Source organism: Chenopodium quinoa, unplaced genomic scaffold (genome assembly GCF_001683475.1).
Source record: "Chenopodium quinoa cultivar QQ74 unplaced genomic scaffold, ASM168347v1, whole genome shotgun sequence".
Classification (NCBI taxonomy): domain Eukaryota; kingdom Viridiplantae; phylum Streptophyta; class Magnoliopsida; order Caryophyllales; family Amaranthaceae; genus Chenopodium; species Chenopodium quinoa.
The window spans coordinates 4,674,647-4,697,796 of record NW_018745454.1 but is presented as its reverse complement, the minus strand read 5'-3'; the positions used below and the strand labels follow the sequence as shown (position 1 = coordinate 4,697,796).

Sequence of the window (23,150 nt, the reverse complement as noted above, 5' to 3'; positions counted from 1 at the left end):
CAACAAATATGAATTTGTGAAATTTTAATTGTAGCAAAATGAAATAAATAATAATCAACAAGATCCTCTGTATATAATAATCCAATTTCAATTAAATCCTACACATATGAATTTGTGAAATTTAATGTATGCTACAGAATAACAATTTTTAGTTTTTAACATTGGTTATTCAATTATCTGTTATCGTACAGAGTTTTGTATCCTTACAAAAATGAATTTAGGGCCCAATTAACAAAATTAATTACATTGGACTATTTTCAGTGTTAGCATTTGTAACTTCTGAAAATGGAGATGATATTTAATAAACAAATTATCACATATTAAGGGGTTGTCGTGTAGTCTTTTAAAACATATACACAGTACATTAAATTGGTAATTTGTGTCGTGCATAGGATATAAGGATAATACCTGTAATTGGAAAGAAATTTAAATACATAAATTAAGAAAGAGCCTACGACGAAAAAAAAAGACTACTCTACACAAAATTATGGATCATTCGTACGTCATGAGCTCATAACTAATGTCAAGTCAAGCTTCAAAAGTGAAACAAATTTCATTGTCATAATTAATTATGCTTGATTGTTAGGTTTATCATCATGATCTAAACCCTTTTCAAAATCTTTTATTAGTAACACTTTAGAGATAAATTGGGATGGAGCTAATTATACTAATCAACTGCATATCTACTCAGTAAAATTTAATGGTAATGATTCTAAAGAGTCAATTGTTAGAAATCCATGTTTGGTTGGTTGGAAGGGGTCCATAAAAATTTAGCCTCATTTTTAGGGGTGTCCGATTGAGGCATTGAGAGAGTATGACCAACTCAACTCCTAATAAAGTAACTACTAAAAAAACTCAACTTAATGGAATATTTATTATAAATCACACAAATTACAACCAAAATGATCAGCCCAATTAGCAAGTACTATTTCTTGTATACTTGTTCATAGTTAGAGATAAAGCTAAATACAAACTTAAACTAAATTAAATTGCTTTTAATTAGTTTTGTTGTCATATATATATTCCACTAAACTAGATAAAATTAGTATAAGATCCATATCCCTATATGGGTGTAGGGGTTAGTTAATCAATCAGTGTTACTTTGTATAAGGGTTATTTTGTTAGTGTTATAGTAGTTATTTTGGTATTATTATAGGGTGTACTCATAAAAATTACTTTTTCTTTTAAAAGCACCTACATGGTGTAGCCAGCCGGCAGCCACACACTAGACACATTGTTAATTTTGTGAAGTACTCCCTCCGTTTTTAAATACTTGCTCAACTTTCTTTTTCCGACCGTTTTTAAATACTTGCTCCATTTCCTTTTATGGAAAACTTTTACAATATTTAATTCATTTCTCACACTTAGTGGACATAACATAATACCCTTTCTCGTCCTATTCTTCCACTACTTTTGCTTTTTATAATTTTTTATTTTCTCAACTACCCAACTACTTTCATATTTTATCATTTTTTAAAGATAATTCATATAATGTACATTATTGACATTAATCACATTATTAATATTGCCGATTTGCCGTGCAGCTCCAATTTCATCAGAAAAATAAATCCGAAAAATTAAATTACAGTAATATGGAAGTGAGTAGTGAATATCGACTATCGAGTTCTATGAAGAAATAATCAGATATTCAAAATTAATCGATTGATTTCGAAGAACCAATTTTACTTCTCACTGTCAATCACCATTCGCATTAGCGAGGAATTATGAAATTAGGGTTTATGGATTTCGATTATTATTAACTTGCTTCACATGGAATACAAATGTAGGAAAAATGTAGATATCTATAGAAACAACGAGAGAACAACGAAGAGGAAAGAGGTGAGCAATTTTCATCAAAGATTACTTTTTCTTTTTTCTTTTTTTAATTTGGATTTTTTGGTGATAATTTTCTTACAGATTTTTGGTGGGTGTTGTATAAATTTGTAGATTTTAGAGAAGAAGAGAATTGTAAATGGGTTGATCAAAGCAGCTTCTTCCCTGAAAGACCCTCTTGCTTCTTTTCCTGAATTCCTCCATTATAATCAACAAGGTGACCATTAATCTCTCCATATTTTGTTCTAATAATTTAATCAAATTGTTTAAATAATTTTAGTAATAAAATGTAGATGAAATTTAAGGATTACTGAAAGAATTAATTTGCTGATTGTTATTGATTGCTGAACATTGTAGTTGAATTGCATGAAGACAATACAAGAGGTGGAAATTGGCTAGAAAATACTTGGTATATTTTTGATAGCTTAGGTAGTTTTGAGATGCATTTTAATTGAATAACTCAATGTGTTAGTGAAGACTAGAAGGCTAGAAGCAATAGGATGTATGGATGATTTTAAATACCAAATCGAGTGAACTTCATGTGTTGATCTTGTAGTTACTTGGCTTGGAGTTATTTATTCGCTCACGAATAATATTGGTTTGATCCAGGAGGGGATGTATCAAATTTTAGATAGTATATAATATAATGTTTGAATATTGATGAAGTTGGATTGGTGTTGGTTACAGTGGATGCTAGTATTTTCCAAGGGTATAATTTCGAGGGATTCTTAATGAGATGGATATTGTTTCAGCTTTGGAGTTATAAAAAGATTACTGTATTTGTGATTCTTATTAAAGTGGATGTATTAGGGTTTTCCATGGGGCTTAAGACCCTAGACTAGCTATTATTACAGAGGTTTTGTAGTGAGTGTAGTTTGGAGAGTGAGGGTAGAAACTTACTGAAATATATAACTTTCAGAACAAGAACAGGAGTTTTCTGTTTTCAAATTGCAAATGACCTGATAACTGTTACCTAATAATAACTACAGAAAGTGAGACATTGTTTGGACTTCAGGATTTGTTTAACTCTGGTATAAATTGAGGCAATTTCTTCTACCTTTCTGCCGCTGAAATTTGTGTTGCTTAGTGAAGGGAATGATTGAATGAGGGTTCATCACATTACTGCTTGCTATGTAGTATTACTGTGAATCAACAATCAAAACCCCATTCCATGCCTGATTCTATATCCAAAAATCTGTCCTTTATATGGAACTTACAATAAAAAAAACTTCAGCTATGCTTGTGCTGTGTTACGGCATGACTTATCCTCCAAACAATAGAGATTAAGGTTTGAGGAGTGAGGACTACTTGTCGGAGTTTATTTATTTATTTTTGTGGTGATTCACTAAGATGGATTTTTGGATGAATTAATGGATGAATTTTTGTATTAGACATCGATCTTGCTAACATAAAAGGATCCTGGATATGCAAATCTGGCTTTTCATCCATGGAATGAATGGGTTGGTTAGGTATTACAGTCCTGCATAACCCTTTGTTTTTCTGTAGGTAGCCTACATGATCTCTGTTTTTCTGCTTTATTTGTGGTTTCTGATTTTGCTAATTTAGTGATATGAATGCTAGAGTAACACTCATTTCGCTTGGAAGAAATAGCTTTTTATGTGTTGGGCTGTTTACATAATTAAGTAAAATATTTCTGCACAATGGAGCAATTAATTAAGCACATTGTTTAAAGATACTTAAGATGTACTTCGTAAGCTGAGGGTGACTAGAGCTTATGAAAAAAATGCACGTCATAACACCAAAAAAATTCACATCGTGAGTTGTCCCTCTTTGGAGAAGAGGAGATAATAATAACAGACTAATAAGCTCGAGTAATTACGATTGCCTATTATTTTTGGGGTAGCTCCTCTTATGCTTAAAAGTGGATAGCTCTACTTCTCCTTGATGGGTGCGGCCCAAGCCCATTTAAATAAGTCAACAAGGGGACATAGAGAAGTTAAATAAAATCATCATCTTTTTTTCGGATAACACACATCAAAGTTGGAAAAATCATACTTGCTACAACTGCAATGTTTAAATTGTATATGCTAACACATCAGCACATTTGATGGTTTTGATGTCTATGTTTGGTAGAATAATTATTTTTGAGAGATTCCAGAGCGTAGTCTTGTTGAAATGAGATCATTGTCTGTTTATTAGTGCTGTTGAACAATTCATGTGAAATCTATATATACTGAAGAATTAGATGTTTCTTGGAAGTAGATTTTGAGATTAGCTTTAGATTATTATGGAGCAAATTATCAACTTTACTTTTGATTCTCACTGGTGTCTTCATATCTATATCTGTAAGGTCTCTGTTTATGCTTGGAGGGAGGACGTGGGACCAAGTTATCTCGATCCTTGAAGCAGTATGCTCAGAAATTGGTAAAGGTAACCACCATAATATATCTATGGCACTTCTTTCTGCTTACTGTGTTGCAGTGTCTTGTATTTATTTCGGCATTGCATAATCACATGATATAAGGTGTAGACTCCTTTTGCTTTCTTATGTTATCCCCTCATTTTGCTTGTTAGGAAAATAAATAATCCTGCTAGATTTCAGCCATGACCAGATATTAACACTCAAGTCTGCCTTCGTATTACCTATTCATGTCATGTTAAAGACATGATGTGAATAAATGACAAGGAAGTAGGCTAAAGCTATACTATTAATGTTACTAACCTGTACAGAATATTGTGCACAAAATATGATATTATTTTATTTATTTATTTATTTTTTTTGAAAAAAAAAAAAAAAAACTTTTATGCAGCAAAACATGGAGCAATATTATGGAACTGAATGGGCCAAAGAAGAAAAGGTGAAATGTAGAGAAATGGTTGCTCCAGAGGCACGTTACATTTTTGTTTATGAAGTTCCAACTGTGCTTAGCAATACTAAGAAGAGATTGATGCCTACAAATGAGCACAAAGGTGATGTTGTTGGATTTGTGCACTATCGTTTTATAATGGAGGAGGAGCTTCCAGTTCTCTATGTATATGAGTTGCAACTTGAGCAACGCATACAAGGCAAAGGACTTGGGAAGCTATTGATGCAACTTCTAGAGCTTATTGCTCATAAGGTGATTTATTTACTTCCAAGTTCCATCTTCTATTTCTGACTGGTAATTTAATTATAATAGTATGAGAATAACGAATATGAAGTAAATATTAAACTTTAAATATCAAAGGAAGTATGCATATACTAGCTCAAGCATCTAAAAGTGCGAGTCTATTTGCTGCCCTGTGCACAATGGTGTAGGAAGTAAGAATTTGAAGTGACATATATCCCAATAAACTTAAGGTTTTGTGTAGCTTAGTTACATATGTACTTGAGTGATTTATGCACTTTTCTGGGTTTCCAGATCTTGAACTATACTGTTTTTGGGTTTCTGCTGAATGTTGGATGGTTTTGTCTATATATTTAACGAATCCAGTATGATCTATTGGGTAATTAATCATGTAATATTGGTTTGCTAAGATAACCTTTCATCTATCTTTTTCACTTGTGCAGAATTGTATGGCTACTTTAATGCTTACAGTTCAAAAGGCAAACTTGTCAGCTATGTTTTTCTACACTAGTAAACTAGGGTAAGTTTTGTACGCTGATTGTTTGGTATGTTTGACAGTTTATGTAAATGTGATTAATGTTTAATGACCCCAAATAACCTGTCAACCTGTGATTTTTTTTGACAACAGATTGTATCTTAGTGACCTCCACCAACACAATATTATATCTATATTACTAGAAATGCTGAGGCTAAATACTGTAAAAAGGAGTTAATGCAGGACGGGTTTATTTGTTTATTTATTTTTCTAAGCTTATATAAAGGAAATTCTCTAGGAACAGGATTTCAAGTTTGCAACTGTGGATTTTAAAAAAATGGCTATAGGTCCTGTTCCTTGGCAAAAATCGGCAAAAATATAATGTAATTGCCTTTCCTATTTTTTACCCGGACCTGCCACTAAGAAAGATGTTCACTTCATATAATATCTGATATATGTATTTGGTAACAGGGGAAGGGGTCAGATTTATCTTGATGGAAGAAAGAGTATATGTTATCGAATTCCTAATAGAATATATAAAGACAAAAAATTCTCTCGCCTGACCACACACCAATCTTTACTTGGTTTGAGAATAATTTTGTCACTTTGCCACATGTTAGTTTTATACTTATATACAGTTTATCTTTACTCAATGAACATTTAATGAAAAACCACAGGAAGCTATACTAAAAACTATTCATTAATTTTGGGAAATTTAAATTGTAAGAAGTTATAATTGCTGGAAAGTCAGGCTTCTCACAATATTTTGGAAATTGCTTATCTGACTGGCTAATGCCTCAAGACAAGTGGAGCTTCCTGTGGTCAGTCAAATAGTTTTTAGGCTTTTTTTTTTTAATGGAAGTGTAACATCTAGCGGCCCCTTGGTGAAAAAATTGAAACTTAGAAACAAGGAGCATGTTGAGCTGGATATCTGCTGGAGTGCTGGTGCAAGCCAACAAAGAGTATATATATTTTTTTTATTGTGAGATTTTTGTTCCTTAAAATGTGTATTCCACGTCTTGATTTTCTTACAAATTGTCATTGCAGGTATTGTATATCACGTATTTCCCCATCAAGAGTTGATCCAGTGGTATGGCTACTGATTTTTCGCCTAACTCCTGTAAATCTATTACAAGAATTATGGTTTCAAAAAAAAAAAAAAAAAAAAAATCTATTACAAGAGTTAGCTGTTTAATTAATCCTGGTTAAGACTTAAAGCTAGTACCTCCTTACTATGTTTTTTGCAGGTAGGATTGGGAAAGAGTTATGAGATCCTTTGTAAAGCATTTGATCAGGAAGCTAAAAACAAATTGGAGGTATTTTTAGTACCAAACTGAATTCTTTCTTGTTAGCATGTCATTAAGCAACCACCTTCCTACAGGCTACCAAACTCCAATTACAAGAGTAAAAAACTGATTGATCTTGTTGACGTATTTTCATAGGGGCGTGTGTTTCTATAGTGTCTCTTTTTGTTGCTTGTCTCTTTCTTCTTTACTGTGACTTTCAACCTACACTTTTTGTTAATTTCATGCATGACCATGCTGCATAGAGCATTATATTGTAGTTTTAGGCTTCTGGAAGCTTTCAGTGACAAGTAGTTGGAGTTGAAATAATCAGCTCAAGACTGTTTAAAGATTTGATAACACTATAATAGTTGCCTCCAGTGCAAGTAAACATGTTTGATCTGACTTGTAAAATCTTACTGATAAGCTTTTAGTGTATTGGTGTTGCCCGAGTAGCAGTCGGTGCCAACCCAAAATCTGATATGGCATGTAACCTTGCTATCCCTAAACATAATTCTGCCTTGTTAATCTTGTCATTTTGTCCATGTCTTAAATTTTTTTATCTGTATACCTGATGGATTAAGATTTAAGTGGATTTTCATGATTTTGACCTTCTTTTACTTGTCATTTGGACATTTGGTGGTGGGGAAAGTTCCTTTACTTGAGTGGAGTAAATAGGACCCTTGTATGTTTTCTTTTGTATGGGACTACGGGTTGGTTCTATCATCCCATACTCCAGCTTCCCAATTGTACACAGCCTTGTTGGCTGTAAAGCTCAAAATATTCAACCTTAATGATACAGTGACATTGGTAAAATAAAAAAAATAAAAAAAAAGACTGTAAAGTGTTTAAAGTATGGTTAGCATGGTATCAAATTATCGATTCTTACCCACTATCGCAAAGAACTTCTAGATGTACACCTCGACGATCTTGTAGAGTTGCTACATTTAGCCACAGGCTGATTATCTTTGGCTAGACAAACAGGCTTGCCTCAGTATAAACGCTAAACTGTCTGGTAATTTATGCCCCATCTATTTTGATTTTTTTTTGGGCCGGGGAGGGGGGGGGGGGGGGGGGGGGAGGAGGAGATGTGGTCTGATCAATTTTAATTGTCATACAGAGTATTATTCAATATCCCTTTAGCTTGCTCTAAGAAACTCAGTAGCATTGACTGCATGCAATGCATCTTTTAAGTATTGAACTTACGCTTCTTTTGAGTATTTGAACGAAATAACTGACCAACTGACTACAGGACCCTCAGTGTACTTCCCACATTTTAGTATTTCACCTATTTGAACCTTATATAGTATTTCTTTTTGGTAAAAATAGCTGTTTTTTTTCCTAATGTGTCATTTGTAGACGTCGATCATGTTTAGGTTTCTTTATATCTCTCTTTGAGCTCATCAATGATATCTAGCCTTCTGGTGCAGTAATCTGATATGGATACTTGATATTTCTTAGCAAGAGAGGCGGCAGTGATACTTGCTAGCAAGCAAGTGCATGGTCATAAACTTGAATTGAAGGTTTGAAGCTTCAGATGTTGAGCCACTTGTTCCAATGAATCGAGTAATTATTGTGATTGGGGATCATACTCGATTACTCGGTTTTGAATGATCGTACAAAAAGGGATAGTAGTCATTCCTATACTTATGCTGTATATCCTTTATAACCTGTTATAATCATATTGATTTCTCTGTAGTCTATTGCTGCACAGGTAATTAAGGTTAATGTCATTTTCAAATTATAATTAGTGATAATGGAATTATGAATTATGTGTTCTCATGCTATTGGATACAACGTTGTTTGAAGGTACGTGGCGTATACTGTTTTGGTTATGGTATTAACAAGGCTTGTTGTGTTTGAAGATATTTTTTGAAATTTTTGGAGTCTAAAAGTAATAATCTACCCTTTTTATTTTAAAAATAGGTAATATTATTTTTCAAAAGTGGTTTATTAAAATTTCATAACCATCATTTGCTATATTCTTTACATACCAAATATTTACTATGCTATTAAATTGTTCTTGTCATGTAAAAATAAGTTACATTTTTCTATAAGGATTTGAAAGTCTAATTACGAGTACGTAAATAAATTAATAAAGATTAGATAGTGTAAGTAAATTCGTATCAGACAAATGTATGTAGTACAAACAAGAAGAAACTTGGAGCTTGAAATTTGAAAGTGACTACCTAATGACCTACACAGTATTGTTTAGGATGGAGGAAGCAGTATATTAGTGATTAATTACAATTTGAAGATTAATGACGAGGGCCCATGTCAAATATATAGAATCTTGAATTTGTTTATAGCTACAGATTTTGTTGTTGAATGAATATTACAACATTTATCAAAATATAACAGAAATGTTATTTGAAAACAAAACTTAAATGACACATTACTCTTTTTTCCAACGTATTATCATGAAGTAGAAGGAGGTTGTTACATGTCTATGTAATGCAAACATGCATTATCTACGTTATTACATAAATAAACGTATAATTATAAAGAATTGTACGATTTATTAATAATTAACGGGAAATACTATATATAGATTGACAAAAAGAATAAATTTGGCTCACTAGATTCTTCTTTCTAACTTATTATGAAGTTGGAATGCGATATAATCGATCATTTTCTATACTGTTTCTAGTTTGTTGCATGATTTCTTGCAAAATTGGGAATGTTATGTATTTATCTGAATACAAATATAAAATGGCTCATTAAATACTTCTTTCTACTTATTATTATTATGAAATTGAATAATGTTATAGCTAAATGATGAATCATTATCGCAAGATATAGAATGGCTGCATACAATTAATCCGTGTATACATTCTTTTTGCGTGGTTGATTTGATGTATGAGTCGCAATCTCTTAGACATTAGAGTAATACTGATATGATATTCATACGTAGACTGTATATGTAGTGCTAATCCTGGGCACCGTGCCGTGCCGGGCCGCCGCGGGCTGGTTCGTGCCGTGCCGGTCGTGCCGGCGGGCCCAGGATTTCGTGCCGTGCCGTGCCGGCCATTTTCACAGGCCAGCCCACGGCACGGCACGGCCCTCGTGCCTGGCGGGCTCGTGCCGTGCCGGCCACGTGCCGGCCTGCAGGCTGGTGCAGTTTTCATTTTTTTTATTTTTTTTTTATTTTTTTTTTTAATGACAACATTATAAATTAATAAGTTTATAGTGTATATAAGTTATAAAATTATAATTATAAGTTTTATAAGGTAACTTATAAGTTTATAACTTATAAGTTATAAGTTATTAAGTTATGAATTTTATAATTATAAGTTGAATATTTATGTTTTATAATTTGTATATTCAATATTTATATTTATATATTTACTTTATACTATTACTTTAAAATTTAATGTTTATGATTTATTAGTAATTAGTATAATTTTATTTTTTTTTAATATGAATTTACAAATTGTAACAAAACGGGGAAAAAAGGCAAATTGGACTTTGGATGTGAATAATGCGTACTTTATATTATTATTACTTGAGTTGAGAAAATTGTACAATGATAACAATGATAAAAATCATACAATGATGGTATTAAACAAAAATTGGAAAATGATAAAATTGATATTTTTAAAATCGTACAATATACAATAATTGTCTATTCTTCTTCTCCTTCTTCTTGCTCGTCTTCGTCTTCGTCTTCGTCTTCGCCTTCGCCTTCAAGGTCATCGGCTAGTTGCATAGATTGGGAACTAGCCGAACCCGAACCGGAAGCGGAGGTTCCTTCTTCGTTGTCGTTGTGGTCGTAAGAACGGTCTTGTGAGCGATTTTCCGCATCCAACCAATCTTTGAAACACACGCACATTTCTAGTGTTTCGGGTTTTAGACTTGTTCTTCTATCGTCTAAAACCCTTCCGGATGCGCTGAAAGCTCGTTCGGAGGCGACGGAGGAAACTTGGATAGCAAGAATGTCTCGTGCCATTGCCGCCAAAGTTGGATGATTCGAGCTTTGTTGTTTCCACCATGCAAGGAGGTCGAGGCTGTTTATCTCATCGTCGTCCATGCCTTTGGTGAAGTCGTAACTCAGGTACATCTGCAACTCCGAGACGTCGCTTTGCGTTCTCCTGATTGATGAATCACCTGAAAACCTTGAAATCAAGTTAGTAGCTTGTGAAAATAAATGTTTGGCCTTCTTACTTACGTTTTTGGATGGTTGGGAAGGCCCTGAGCGAGGAACGGTGCCATATTTGGCTTCATAGACTCTATATAAAGCAAAAAACTGATCCTTCACATTAGTCTTATAGTTTTCTACATCATCGTCAAGAAACATGCATTGAAAGTAAATGTCAACTAACATAAATGTGTTTTCATACTTTTGCCTAGGATCTAATATGGAAGCAAAAATATAAATCAAAGGAATCTCACTATAATATTTACGCCACTTTTTTTCCATTGCTGGAAGATATTGATCATAATCACTTTGATCGCGATGATCAGCGAAAAGTTGGGCGAGTAAGCATGCATTAGAAAGAAAGTTTTGAGCACAAGGATTGTAAACAGTAGAAAAACAATACGTCATGTTATATAATAACTGTAAAAATTGCATATATCTTTCACAGTTTTTCCAATCATCATTATACAAAGCATTTTGTGGAAATTTTTGGTTGTAAAATAATGTTAACGGGCCCTTGTACTCAATTGCCTTTGTTAACATGTCATAGGTGGAATTCCACCTAGTTGGGCAATCGGTTCTAATTTTTATTACCCTTATCTTTTGTTGTTTTAGAAAACTCTTCCATTCTTGGTATCTCATGTTAGAGCTATTAATAGACATAATAGCATCTCTGATTTTGTTGTAGTATGGGCCAATTGCCCGAACTCCATCCTGTACACATAAATTAAGTACATGGCAAACACATCTAGTATGAAGAGCTTCACCGTCTAATAGTACATCGGTTAAGTTTTGTTTGATAAGATTAGTTGTGTATGTCATAGAGGTTGCATTATCAAAAGTCATAGACATCATTTTATCTCGAAGGTTGTATTCGTCTATTGCTTGCATTAAATGGTGAGCAATGTTAATGCCGGTGTGTGGGTATTCCAGCATTTTGAAATGTATTATTCTTTTTTGTAACATCCATTGATCATCTACCCAATGGCAAGTCACACATAAATAGTGATATTTATAACCACTATCCCAAGAATCGGCTGTTAAAGATACTCTACAGTTAAGGTTACTCAATTCGGCTTGTAACCGGACTTTGTACTCTAGGAAATTTTTCATTGCGGCGGAACGAACGGTTTTCCTAGAGATTCTTTTATGTTGGGGTTGTAGTGCTTTGTTAATGTAGGTGTTGAATGCGTCACTTTCCGAGAAAAGAAAAGGTTGTTCGGCGTGTACTATCATTTTTCCTAGTTCATCCCTATCCCTCTCATAGTTGTATGTAAAGCCGTATGGATGGAATTGGGAAATTTTGGGCTGGGTTGGATCACTAGCTGGTTTTGCACAAGCTTTCATGTGTCTAGATAAGTGTCCCGTCCCGTTTTTGGTAACTGCCGTGAATACACTATTACATGTTTTACATTTTGCCCATTGTTCACCATCTTTACTTAGGACAAAATAACGCCATACCTCACTCCTTCGGTTTTTCAAAAGTAGCATCTCAGTTTCGGTTAACCATTCATGATGTGTGTGATGGTTAGTAGTGGGACTAGTGGGAGTGGCAGTAGAAGGGGTAGAACCGGAGGGAATTCAGGTACTTTCTTGGCTACCTTGGCTAGAACAATAGTTTTGTTGATTACCGATATAATTAGGTGAAAATTGGTATGGTGGTAGTGGAAATTGGTTTAGTGGTGGTGCTGGAAATCCCGACGTATTATATGGCTCATAGCCCGGGGGGAAGTAAATGGGGTCATTGGTTTGACTCGTAATTTGGGGGCTCGTTGTATTTGGTGGTTCCCTAGAACTACTACTACGGATAAGTCGGCCTTTCCCCCTAGACCTAGATGATGGGTTGTTCGATGCCATAATTAACAATTAATTTTTTTAATAAAAAGTGGTTAACTATAATAATAATAATTAATAACAACAATTTTAACAATAAAAATATCAATAATATTAATTAATAACAACAACTATAACAATAACAATAACAACAAAAATAAATAATAACAAGAATTGTAACAATAATAATAATTAATAACAACAATTATAACAACAACAATAACAATTAACAACAATAATAATTAAACAAGATTATTCTAATAATAACAATAAAACAATAATAAATTTAAGATTAGTTTAGATCTTACAACCGTGCTTCAACGCTCCACTAATTACGATTACGAACTTTTTAATTTTTTCCGATATTAGGAAAATAATTAGAGAATTTAAGAGAATAATTAGAGAATTTAAGAAAATAAGGATTATTAGAGATTTAGAGAATATAAGAGATAAGAAGAAGAGATTATGATTTTGTGATTTGGGAATGAAATGGAGGTGAGTATTTATAGAATTTTTGGCAAAAAACTAGCCGTTTTATAGCCGTTGGCCCGCGGGCCGTGCCTACGGGTCGTGCCTGCGGGCCATGCCCGTGCTCGTGCCGGGCCGTGCCTGGGAATTCTCAACCGTGTCCGTGGCACGGCCCGTGGCACGGAAGTTGAACTTCGTGCCGTGCCGTGCTTGACTTCGGGCCGTGCCGGGCTGCGCCGAACGGCGGGCCGTGCCGGGCGGCACGCGGGCCAACCCGGCCCGTGCCCAGGTTTATGTAGTGCTATTGATATTCATACTTTAAGACTACGTAGTACTATTTGATATTCATACTTTTATGTAGTACGAGTTACGAAGTGTATAATGTTATACTACCTTCGATTTCTTATTACTCGCAACAAAGAAATATATGTTTCTCACAAATAATACCCTTTGTTGAGAGTAATAAAAACCGGAGGTAGTACGAATTATTTGACATGAAAGACTGACGTTCATATTGACACTAACAAGAAAAACATGTAAGATTAATTATGGTATGAAAGCAATAAGAAAATCAACTTGTGAGATTTTCACCAAAAACAAGTTGATTATTAAGAAATAGTGAACATTATATATTGTTGCTACCGCCATGGAAGATTTTATGCTTTAATCTTATGCCTTACGTTCAGCATGATTAAACTGAAGAAAAAAATGAAAAATTGATGATAATATAGGCTTGTGATTTGCCCGAAAGATTAGGTGCAAATAATAATCTTGTGAAAAATTTAGCAGTAGAGAGCTTTAGTGGTTAATCAGTGGATTATCAGGCTAAACAGAAACCATGAGAAGCAAATTTCTTTAGCAAAAGGGGCATGCTATGATTATAATTGTGACCACAAAAAGTTCTTCATTAACTAGATGTGTATGTCTAATACGAGTACTGTTTTAGTGTTTCCAGAAAAAAGTGATTAATGTAATTGACTGCCAATTTTTCTGATAAAAAAAAAAGACTTGTAATGTGTACAGTCTTATTACATTATTTATGTCTTCCAAAGATTAAACACTTTATTGGTTTCATCTTTCTACATTTTAGTTAAGGAGCTTTAAATATCATTCACTCACACTTTTAGTTTAAATATAAACATGGCTGAAAAGCTAACCTTTTTAGCTGAGTATGCTTGGTAAGGCTCTCTAAGGTTCCCTCATTTCTTTTTCTTTTTATATATTGGCAAGCTAAGGTTCCCTCTAATGACTCTAATATGTACCTTTCTTCACATCTTTCAAGAAAAAAATATAAGTAGTATAAGTTTAGATGACGGTCTTATAATGAAAAATGATTCTCATCAAATAATTAGTGGTAATCGTGAAAATTCAATATTTTTTTTTTTACATAAACGTAGTAGATGAAATTAAATTACAAATTACATATTGAGTAAAAATAGTATAATCCTATCGATTCATCAATTATAACTTGCAAGCTCTTTTTTTTTTAATAAGAAGTGGTAACTATTGTATGCATGATTGGTAACCCAACCTAATTAGTAGCCCTAAATCCTCTCCGTTCATTTTTGTCAATCATATTCTTACCTTTTAGGCTTTTATCACCTTATATCCTAACCGGCTAACCGCATACCTTTCAACTCACTTTCTGCAACTTGATCCACTTAATTCTTATACTTCTTTTCTCCATTTCAAATTAGATGACACATTTTGACTTAGTCCATTATATATTCACATAACTTACTTTGACTTCGTTTTGTGATTTCATATGAGAAAAAAAATAGTTGTGTGGGATCTTATTGTTAGAATTCATCTCAACATCTATTTTTTAAATATCAAATTTATTTTTATAATTTTATACTCGTAATATGTAGTCAATGATATTTGCATTATAAAACATGTGTTGACAAACTTGCCTAAACGAAAATAAAACGTGTCATACATCTAATATGAAATGGAAGAAGTATTACTTATGTTTTTAATTCCAACTCTCTTAATCAATTTTTTTACACCCACCTACTATAATAATAATAATAACAATAATAACATTAATAATAATAATAAATAAAAGCCAAACTTTGAAGAACAAAGAGAATATGCGTTATTAGTATCCTCATTTAAATTGATCAAATAATCAATTATTAGCTCATTGCTTATCACAAAACCCCATCTATTTTCATGCAAGCGTATTCAAAATTCTCGTCTATAACATAATAACACACACATATATATATATATATATATATATATATATATATATATATATATATATATATATATATATCATATATGCCATTAACAAATATAAACATGTAATAACACGCAATATCTGATCTAATAGTTTGTGTTAACCGTCGGTCGATTTGTACTCTATAGGTAAGAATAAATAGCTTAACGGCTGCACTAATATTAGCGCAAACGTAATAAGAAAGAATTGAAACGCAAAAGAATCAAACAAGTAAAGTAGTGAAAGATGCCATGCATATTATTTTCATGTTTCATGTGTGCAAGCATTAAGCATAGCATAGCTAATAGCTAGACTAGACACTGCACCCAGTAGATAGGCAGTCCCATTTTATACCATCAACCTCAAACTTTCCATATTAAAGATAAAGTTGATTTCCATTCCTATACAGCTAGGACCAACTTGTAACTATTTTATATGCATTATTTTCATAATATGGAAAATAGATATATGTTGTTCGATCAACATAATCTACTCCATGGGGCAAGGATATAAATATTTTCTTACTAGTTTACATGGAGGAACGAACAACTAAGAGTGAATGAAGTAGAGGAGATACAATTATCTCCCTTGCGCAAACTCTATCTCATAAGTGTACTTACAACTTGACTTGAATTGGCTTTACATGCCCCTTGATTGTACCCTTTTGATTTTACAAATAATTGTTCCTTTTAAATATGATATATAGAAAATTAGAAGCCCTAAATTATTCCCCAAAGAATATTTCCATAGCCGTCAAGAGAAAACTATGAAAATAGGTGACAATTTCCGGGAAAAAAAAAGAGAGAGAGAGAATGAAAATAGGAAATTTTTTTATGTTAGCCTATATTCAAAAACTTCCAGTTTCAAACTATTTTTTTTTATAATACAACTATAACCTTTTCATTTCTTGTCAAAATGAGCTTTAAAATAGACATTGGAGAGTTATTGAAACAAGCTTTCACCGGGAAGCCTATGATTCAAAATATTTGCATACATATATCGAGAAAAATATACAAGTGTTTTTAGAGTTAGTCCTTTGGCCTATTCCTTAATTTTAAACTACAATTTACAAAATTTATCTATCGTATGTAATTAATATAAACATGGAAGAAAATCAAGAAATATGAAATTGTCACATACTCACATTGCAATTCTAAATAATAAACAAAAGAAAGCATCTCCTTTTAAAAATTACCATTGACATAAAAAATTATTTTTTTAAAAAAAAATGAAGAAGTATGACCCCACAATATATCTTGAATGAAAGCAAAATGGCTCCCAACCCATCATCTCCTTGTTGTTGCGGTAGTTGCGGTAAGAGAAAAGGTAATTGGAACTTTAGAAAGACCCCACAATTTACAATTCACAATTCATAATTCATATTCACAAAAGAAAAGGCCTCTCTTTCCCAAGATATCATAAGGTTGCTAGTCACCGTTACGATAGCGCCCTTCGTCCTACATTCTTGTTTCCACAACGTCCTTTTGTGGTCCCTTTTTTTTCCCTATATGTTTTCATCCTTTTTAGTTTTCCCATTTTTTTCTTATTCTAACCACTAATTTGTTAAATGTTTTAAACTTTTTATACTGTACTAACATGCGTCTAATACTTGCTCATCAGTTTCATATATTTTCTTTGCCTAATGATATTTTTTTCCACTCAAGTATTGTTTGGTATACATGCAAAGTCTTTATAAAAATGCATGAAAATTACGTATTTTTGAGAAATAAAGATTTTATTATTTAAGGTGATATCAACAGGTAAAGTGAAACGTCCTTAAAAATTCCATTCTTCAAATAACTTAGAACTTCTCAGGGAATTTCATTTTCTTATCCCTATTCAAATAGTTTCGCTCACTTCCTATAGTAGTAAAACACACGAGAGATGCAAATTCAATGGAAATATAATTTCCTAACACCTAAATTAACAATATAATAGGAAGATAGAAATCGACTAAAAATACAAGAATATCTCCTAGCAAATACTTCCTCCGTTCTATTAATATTGCAACAATGGACTTTTTACACTATTCATCACTCTTGTTTGACCATATAATATGAGTTATATGTTAAGCAAAATATAGCCAAGTGGGATCTTGTTGGATTCGTCTCATATAATACTTTCACAATATCAACTTTTTATAATTTTTACTCTTACACAATTATAGATATTTAGCATATAAAATGTGTTTTGAGATGCGTAATTTCCTCCTTGTTGCAATATTAACAGAATAGAGGAAGTATTCCATAAGACAATTCCCAAAAATATATTATTTGATATTATCTCAATAGTTACACACATGTGGTTTATTTGGGCCAAGAAAATATAATAAAATAACAAATTGAGATGACATCGACACTGCAGATCGAGAAAAAAAAAAGGTTGAAGCATGATAAATAGGCAACTTATTTTAGGGCATAATAATAATATGGCATCAAAAAAAGGAATCCAAAACGAGAATCGTCCAACAGTTGCAACAAGCCAACAAGTAGTTGTAGCAGTGTAGAGTGTAACTGTTAAGTGTGTTGTATCTCTTTTTTCAACATTTTGTGTAAAGCGTTTGGTGTTGGTGGCCCTTTCTGGAAGGAATCCACCAGCAAAATTTTAAAACAAATAACCATGTCTAAAATCTTCATTCGATTGTGTCAAAAAAAAAAAAAAAAATCTTCATTCGTTGGTGTTCATATTTCATATTTTCCTACTAAATGTCACTTCATCTATTTCGTAATATAAGTTTATTGAATGTTTTCAGTGTATTTAATTTCATACCTCACTTAACGAGGGTAATATATACGAGCAAGCGATGGTATAGTCAAACCGAGGTATATATATAACCATTCATTGAGGCTAGTTTAACAATACTTTACATGTAAAGATTTCATTTTTATATATGTAAAAATGTGTAGTCAAAATTCATAATTCAAAAAGTAGATAGTGTAAAAAGTCAAAATAAATTGTGAAACAAAGTATTGGTAGCAAGTTTTTTTTTTCTTTTCTTTTCACTAGATGTAGTATGTAACTATGTATACAGTATTTTTTTTTATCTATAAATGAATAATGTGATCTCTTTATTTGTACATAGTATAAAATTGATTATTTGAGCATATTAACGGAAAATTGTACTCCGTATTTAATAAAATAAATAGTTATTAGATTTTGACAAATTTATACCTCTAAAATCATAAAAACTCTAATCTTCACTCATTACTCCTTATATATTACGAATGAAGTGCTTAATTCTCTATTTCAAATTCTTCGTTGAGTGACTTTGTTTAATCTTTCTTTCAAATAAGCCTATACATATGAAGTTATTTATTTTCTCAAAACATTTAGATATATGATTTGTGTATGTTATGTATATATTCATTTTTTTCACAACTAAACGTGTAATATGTCTGATGAGATACCAGTAATTACCATTTACCAAGTTAATTGTAATAACATACACTTCAATTTAGTGGACACGCAATGAACTCAATGGAAAAAGTTGAACCATATTAACCCACTTACATTATCAACTTAAAATAATATTATAATAGTGTATTACATGCCTGAAATCATGCATGTTCGTTATTGCTATAGAGTGACAATATAAGTTACTCTTGCTCTTGGCTTAAATTGGTTAATCCATTATCTGTGTTCATACATGTGATTTCCAAGGTCAGAGTGGTGAGATAATATTAAGGCCCACAATTCAACTACAATTGAGAATAATTTGATAATTTCATATAGTACATGAAAATTGAAAATAATAGGGCGGCAGCTACCGTACCTTGCATGTCATAATTTTTTGATCAGATTATCAATCCTATAAAATATATTCTTGAACTTTAACCATTAGCTTAAGATTTTGGTTGATTTGGTCCTCTAATAACAAAGCCAATAATGGTGAGCTATGACATGTTTTTTACTTGAAATTTTTTTTTTTAACAGTCTTGATTTTTATTTATTAAAACCTATTTGAACTAATTTTGAACTTTCATGCTATAGTTTATCTTAGTAGCTAGTAAATCAAATTAAATAACCCTGATTAACATTTATCTAAAAAAAAAATTAACTCTTTTTCGTGGAATCATTTTTTCGAGCAGTCCAGCTTATTAACTATTGTATTTGAATATATTGTTCCTAAAAATGTGGAAAAAGGCTTTATTGTTAATATATATAAAATGTTCTATAGCTAGATATGTCATTTATTATTATTATTGAATTCTATTAATACAAAGTATATATTTATATACTAAATTCGTTAATTTTTAATTACAATAAAAAGATATTATTTGCGAGATTTTTTTTATTTTTTATTTTTTTTGCAACTAAAAATTAATAGAGGTAGTATATAATAAAGTTAATTAGTTTAATTAAACGGTACAAAGAGACGAAGAGGTTAGTATTACTGCTTGGAGTCAAAAGCGCACAGATGATGAATAATATGGTTGTATTTTCGCATAGCATGGTAAGACAAAGTTGATATTTTATTAGATAAAAGATGACTTTCATAATTGATTCATAGTTTATAAAGTGACATTATATTCTATGTCTCATGCTACCATACTGTGCTAGCATTACTTCCCTCTTGAATAATTAATATATCTATTTTGATAATAATATGTATACATAATCTTAAATTTTGGATTCATTATAATAGACAAATTACTAACTTAGATCAGCTTTTATTTTATACATTATACAACATATATACTTGTACTGTTTTTCTATAGTAATAACCTAGGATATCAAATTTTTTGTCTATATATCATAATTATATCATATAATTAAATATATTGTGATTACATTTGCAACATATGGAACTAAGTAAATAGTAAAGTGGTTAGCTAGTAACTGTAGTACATTTTGGACTTTATATTATATGATGCCCTAGCTACCTTTTCACATATAAATAATAGACCTTTCTATGCCCCGGTTCGGGTACCACAAAGGTTGACATTAATCATTCTATCAACCCTTCAACCTCCTTTCCTATTTTTTGTCTCCCTTTATTTTCTCTCTTCTTCTCTCTATAATCATCGCATAAACATTAATTAGTGCTGCAATCTTAATTATCAAAACAAATCTTAATCTTCAATTTTTATTAGTTTCTTATGATAGAATCCTTTGTTTTTTTTTTTTTTTGTTTTTTAGAAAATAATAAAAATTCTTTTATGTACTTTTTTTTTTTAGCTGGGCCACTATTCTAGCAATAATAAGTATTCTTGCTAGGTAATGCGAACGAAAATGAACATATCTGTAAACGGAGAATCAAGGGTACCTCCGGGTTTTCGATTTCATCCGACTGAAGAAGAACTCTTGCAATATTATCTAAGGAAGAAGGTTGCTAGTGAGAAGATTGACTTGGATGTCATTCTTGAAGTTGATCTCAACAAGCTTGAACCTTGGGATATTCAAGGTATGTAATTAAACTTCACCTTCATTCTCTAATAATTAAGCACGTATGAATTTTTGTACGCATGCGCATATGTTATTTAATTAAATTAGTACGAATATTGTTGGTCCGCTCATATGAGCCTTTGTTGTATAGTCCATATCGGAAAAAGATGTGAATTAATTATGTTGTTTGTTTTTTTTTAGAGAAATGCAAGATAGGAACTACACCACAGAATGATTGGTACTTCTTTAGTCACAAAGACAAGAAATACCCTACAGGGACAAGGACTAACCGGGCCACAGCGACCGGGTTTTGGAAGGCTACTGGCCGTGATAAGGTGATATACAGCAACTCTAGAAGGATTGGGATGAGGAAGACGCTTGTTTTCTACAAAGGAAGAGCTCCTCATGGTCAGAAATCTGATTGGATTATGCATGAATATAGACTTGATGAAAGCACCAACAATAACAATGACACCCATGTAAGATTATATATTTGTGTTACTCTTTTTAGTATAATTTCTGTTTTTGTTTACATAAGCCTATTTCATAGTTTATGCTCAATATGGAATTTGAGTGCAATATCTTATCCTCTATACATTTTTTTTTACATAAATCACAATTTTTATTTAAAAAAATTAAAAATTGAACAAAGGAAAGTGTTTATTTAGGTAGCTATATATTGAGCTAGCTATGTAGTCATCTATGAAGTATAGGTTTTATTTTTCTAAGTCAAAAACGGAATAAAGTATCCAAAGGCGCTGTATATTGATGTTTATGTGACTTTATAATAGTATGGTTAGAGAATGAACCACAACCTAATTTCTCTTATAATCATTGATTATTTACTTATTCTCCTTCTTCTTCTGTACTTTTTTTGAATATTTATTTATTTCTATTCAATTGATTTGGATCATTTCGAGTTATTATATTTTTTATTTAAATAATCTTTTATTTAATGATCTTATAAAAAAAATTATTATATTTCTACGCACTATGTATTTAGTTTTATTCCTCTTTATAGCTACGTTCTTTTTATGAATGAAAAGATTAAAAAGTGTGTGTCTAGCTATTTGTGAATTGGACAAGTTTTGATAAAAGACCCAAATTAAATGGGAGCAACAAATAGATATTTCTTGTCACCCCCTTTTTTGTAAAGAAATATTTACAACATAATAATTTTTGATTTGAAAATTTGAATTGAATGTGCTATTAATTATATATATTAATGACTTGTGTGTGAATATTCTATTTTTTTAAGCAATAAATATAATAATTAATGATTAATAACACATTTTTGTTTTTGTTTTTGGTATGAAGGTTACAAGTCTGAGAAGTGGAGATTTTATACAAGAAGAAGGGTGGGTAGTTTGTAGAGTGTTCAAGAAGAAAAACCACCTGAAAGACCTAGACAGCCCAATCAAGACATCATCATCTTCCATGGCATTAGAATCACACTCATCAATAAGCATGCTTGATTCACCAAGTGATCATGATCAACACGATCGCGATGATCAAGGGGCCTTAGAGCAAATATTTCAATACATGGGGGGCAAATCTCAAAAGATGAACAATAATAATATTACAAAATCATCCTCATCCCAAAATCAACTTGAAAGGTTCATGAAACTCCCAAGCCTTGAGAGCCCAAACAATAATAGCACCACCACAACCACCCTATACTACCAAACCCTACCCGAAAACGACCTCGTTTCGATGACCAAACCGGAGACTGATCCCATCTACACCGGACTCAGTGACTGGGCCACCCTAGACAAACTTGTTGCAACACACTTGAATGGTCAAACCATATACTCACCCTTGTCAAATGATCATGAACATGAGCTGGATCAATTGCCACCGTTGAGATCATCATCATCAGGAGATCACCATAATAAGATATACCATGCAACACTGGAAAACTATGGCGGCAGCAACGAGATAGAGCATCTATGGAATTTCGCAACAACAAGAACAACAACAACATCATCATCATCTTTGGGGTTTGACCCATTATGCCACGTGTCGGACAGTGGTATATAACAGAAAAAAACATGCTTGGAGCTGTCCTAGGAATGATTAACTAGTATTATTAAATATCATGGCGTTAGTTGTTAAAGTCAGAAAGGGTTATCATAAGGGTAATTATTATGTGGTTTAATTTTACAGTAATTTTGCATATATACCAATAATAAAGTGCAGTGACGTACGGCTTGCATAACATTTCGATCTAGTGAGATTATTAAAATGGATGGTCATCGATCATATATGATTCTTGTTTATAGTGTTTCATTTCATATTATTATATATACTTGTGAAAATATATATATAAATCAATTTATCTTTTTGGGTTTCCAATTATGTTGTCTTCCATTATTATTCTAATTATATTGATGTTCCTAGCTTAATTGGCTAAGCTAGCATGCATGAAACTTTTTTTTTGTTT

At 32.0% G+C, this 23,150-nt stretch overlaps 2 protein-coding genes across 3 annotated transcripts; both read left to right on the top strand.

Moving 5' to 3' along the window:
* Positions 1–1,533: 1,533 nt before the first annotated feature.
* LOC110714252 (N-alpha-acetyltransferase 40-like) lies at positions 1,534–8,523 on the top strand. 2 transcript variants are annotated; one of them, XM_021892748.1, is made up of 8 exons: positions 1,534–1,839; positions 1,948–2,050; positions 4,145–4,224; positions 4,605–4,913; positions 5,345–5,421; positions 6,424–6,466; positions 6,624–6,692; positions 8,121–8,523. In XM_021892748.1, exons 1-8 carry the CDS (start codon positions 1,771–1,773, stop codon positions 8,136–8,138), a joined length of 768 nt encoding a protein of 255 aa, XP_021748440.1. In that variant the 5' UTR covers positions 1,534–1,770; the 3' UTR covers positions 8,139–8,523. The 2 variants fall into 2 exon arrangements, with proteins under 2 accessions (XP_021748440.1, XP_021748441.1); XM_021892749.1 differs by having other exon boundaries at positions 8,090–8,523.
* Positions 8,524–20,218: 11,695 nt separating this feature from the next.
* LOC110714290 (NAC domain-containing protein 43-like) lies at positions 20,219–22,925 on the top strand. Its single transcript, XM_021892793.1, has 3 exons — positions 20,219–20,726; positions 20,909–21,186; positions 22,025–22,925. The coding sequence occupies exons 1-3, from the start codon at positions 20,543–20,545 to the stop codon at positions 22,745–22,747; spliced, it is 1,185 nt and encodes a 394-aa protein (XP_021748485.1). The 5' UTR covers positions 20,219–20,542; the 3' UTR covers positions 22,748–22,925.
* The last annotated feature ends 225 nt before the right edge of the window (positions 22,926–23,150 follow it).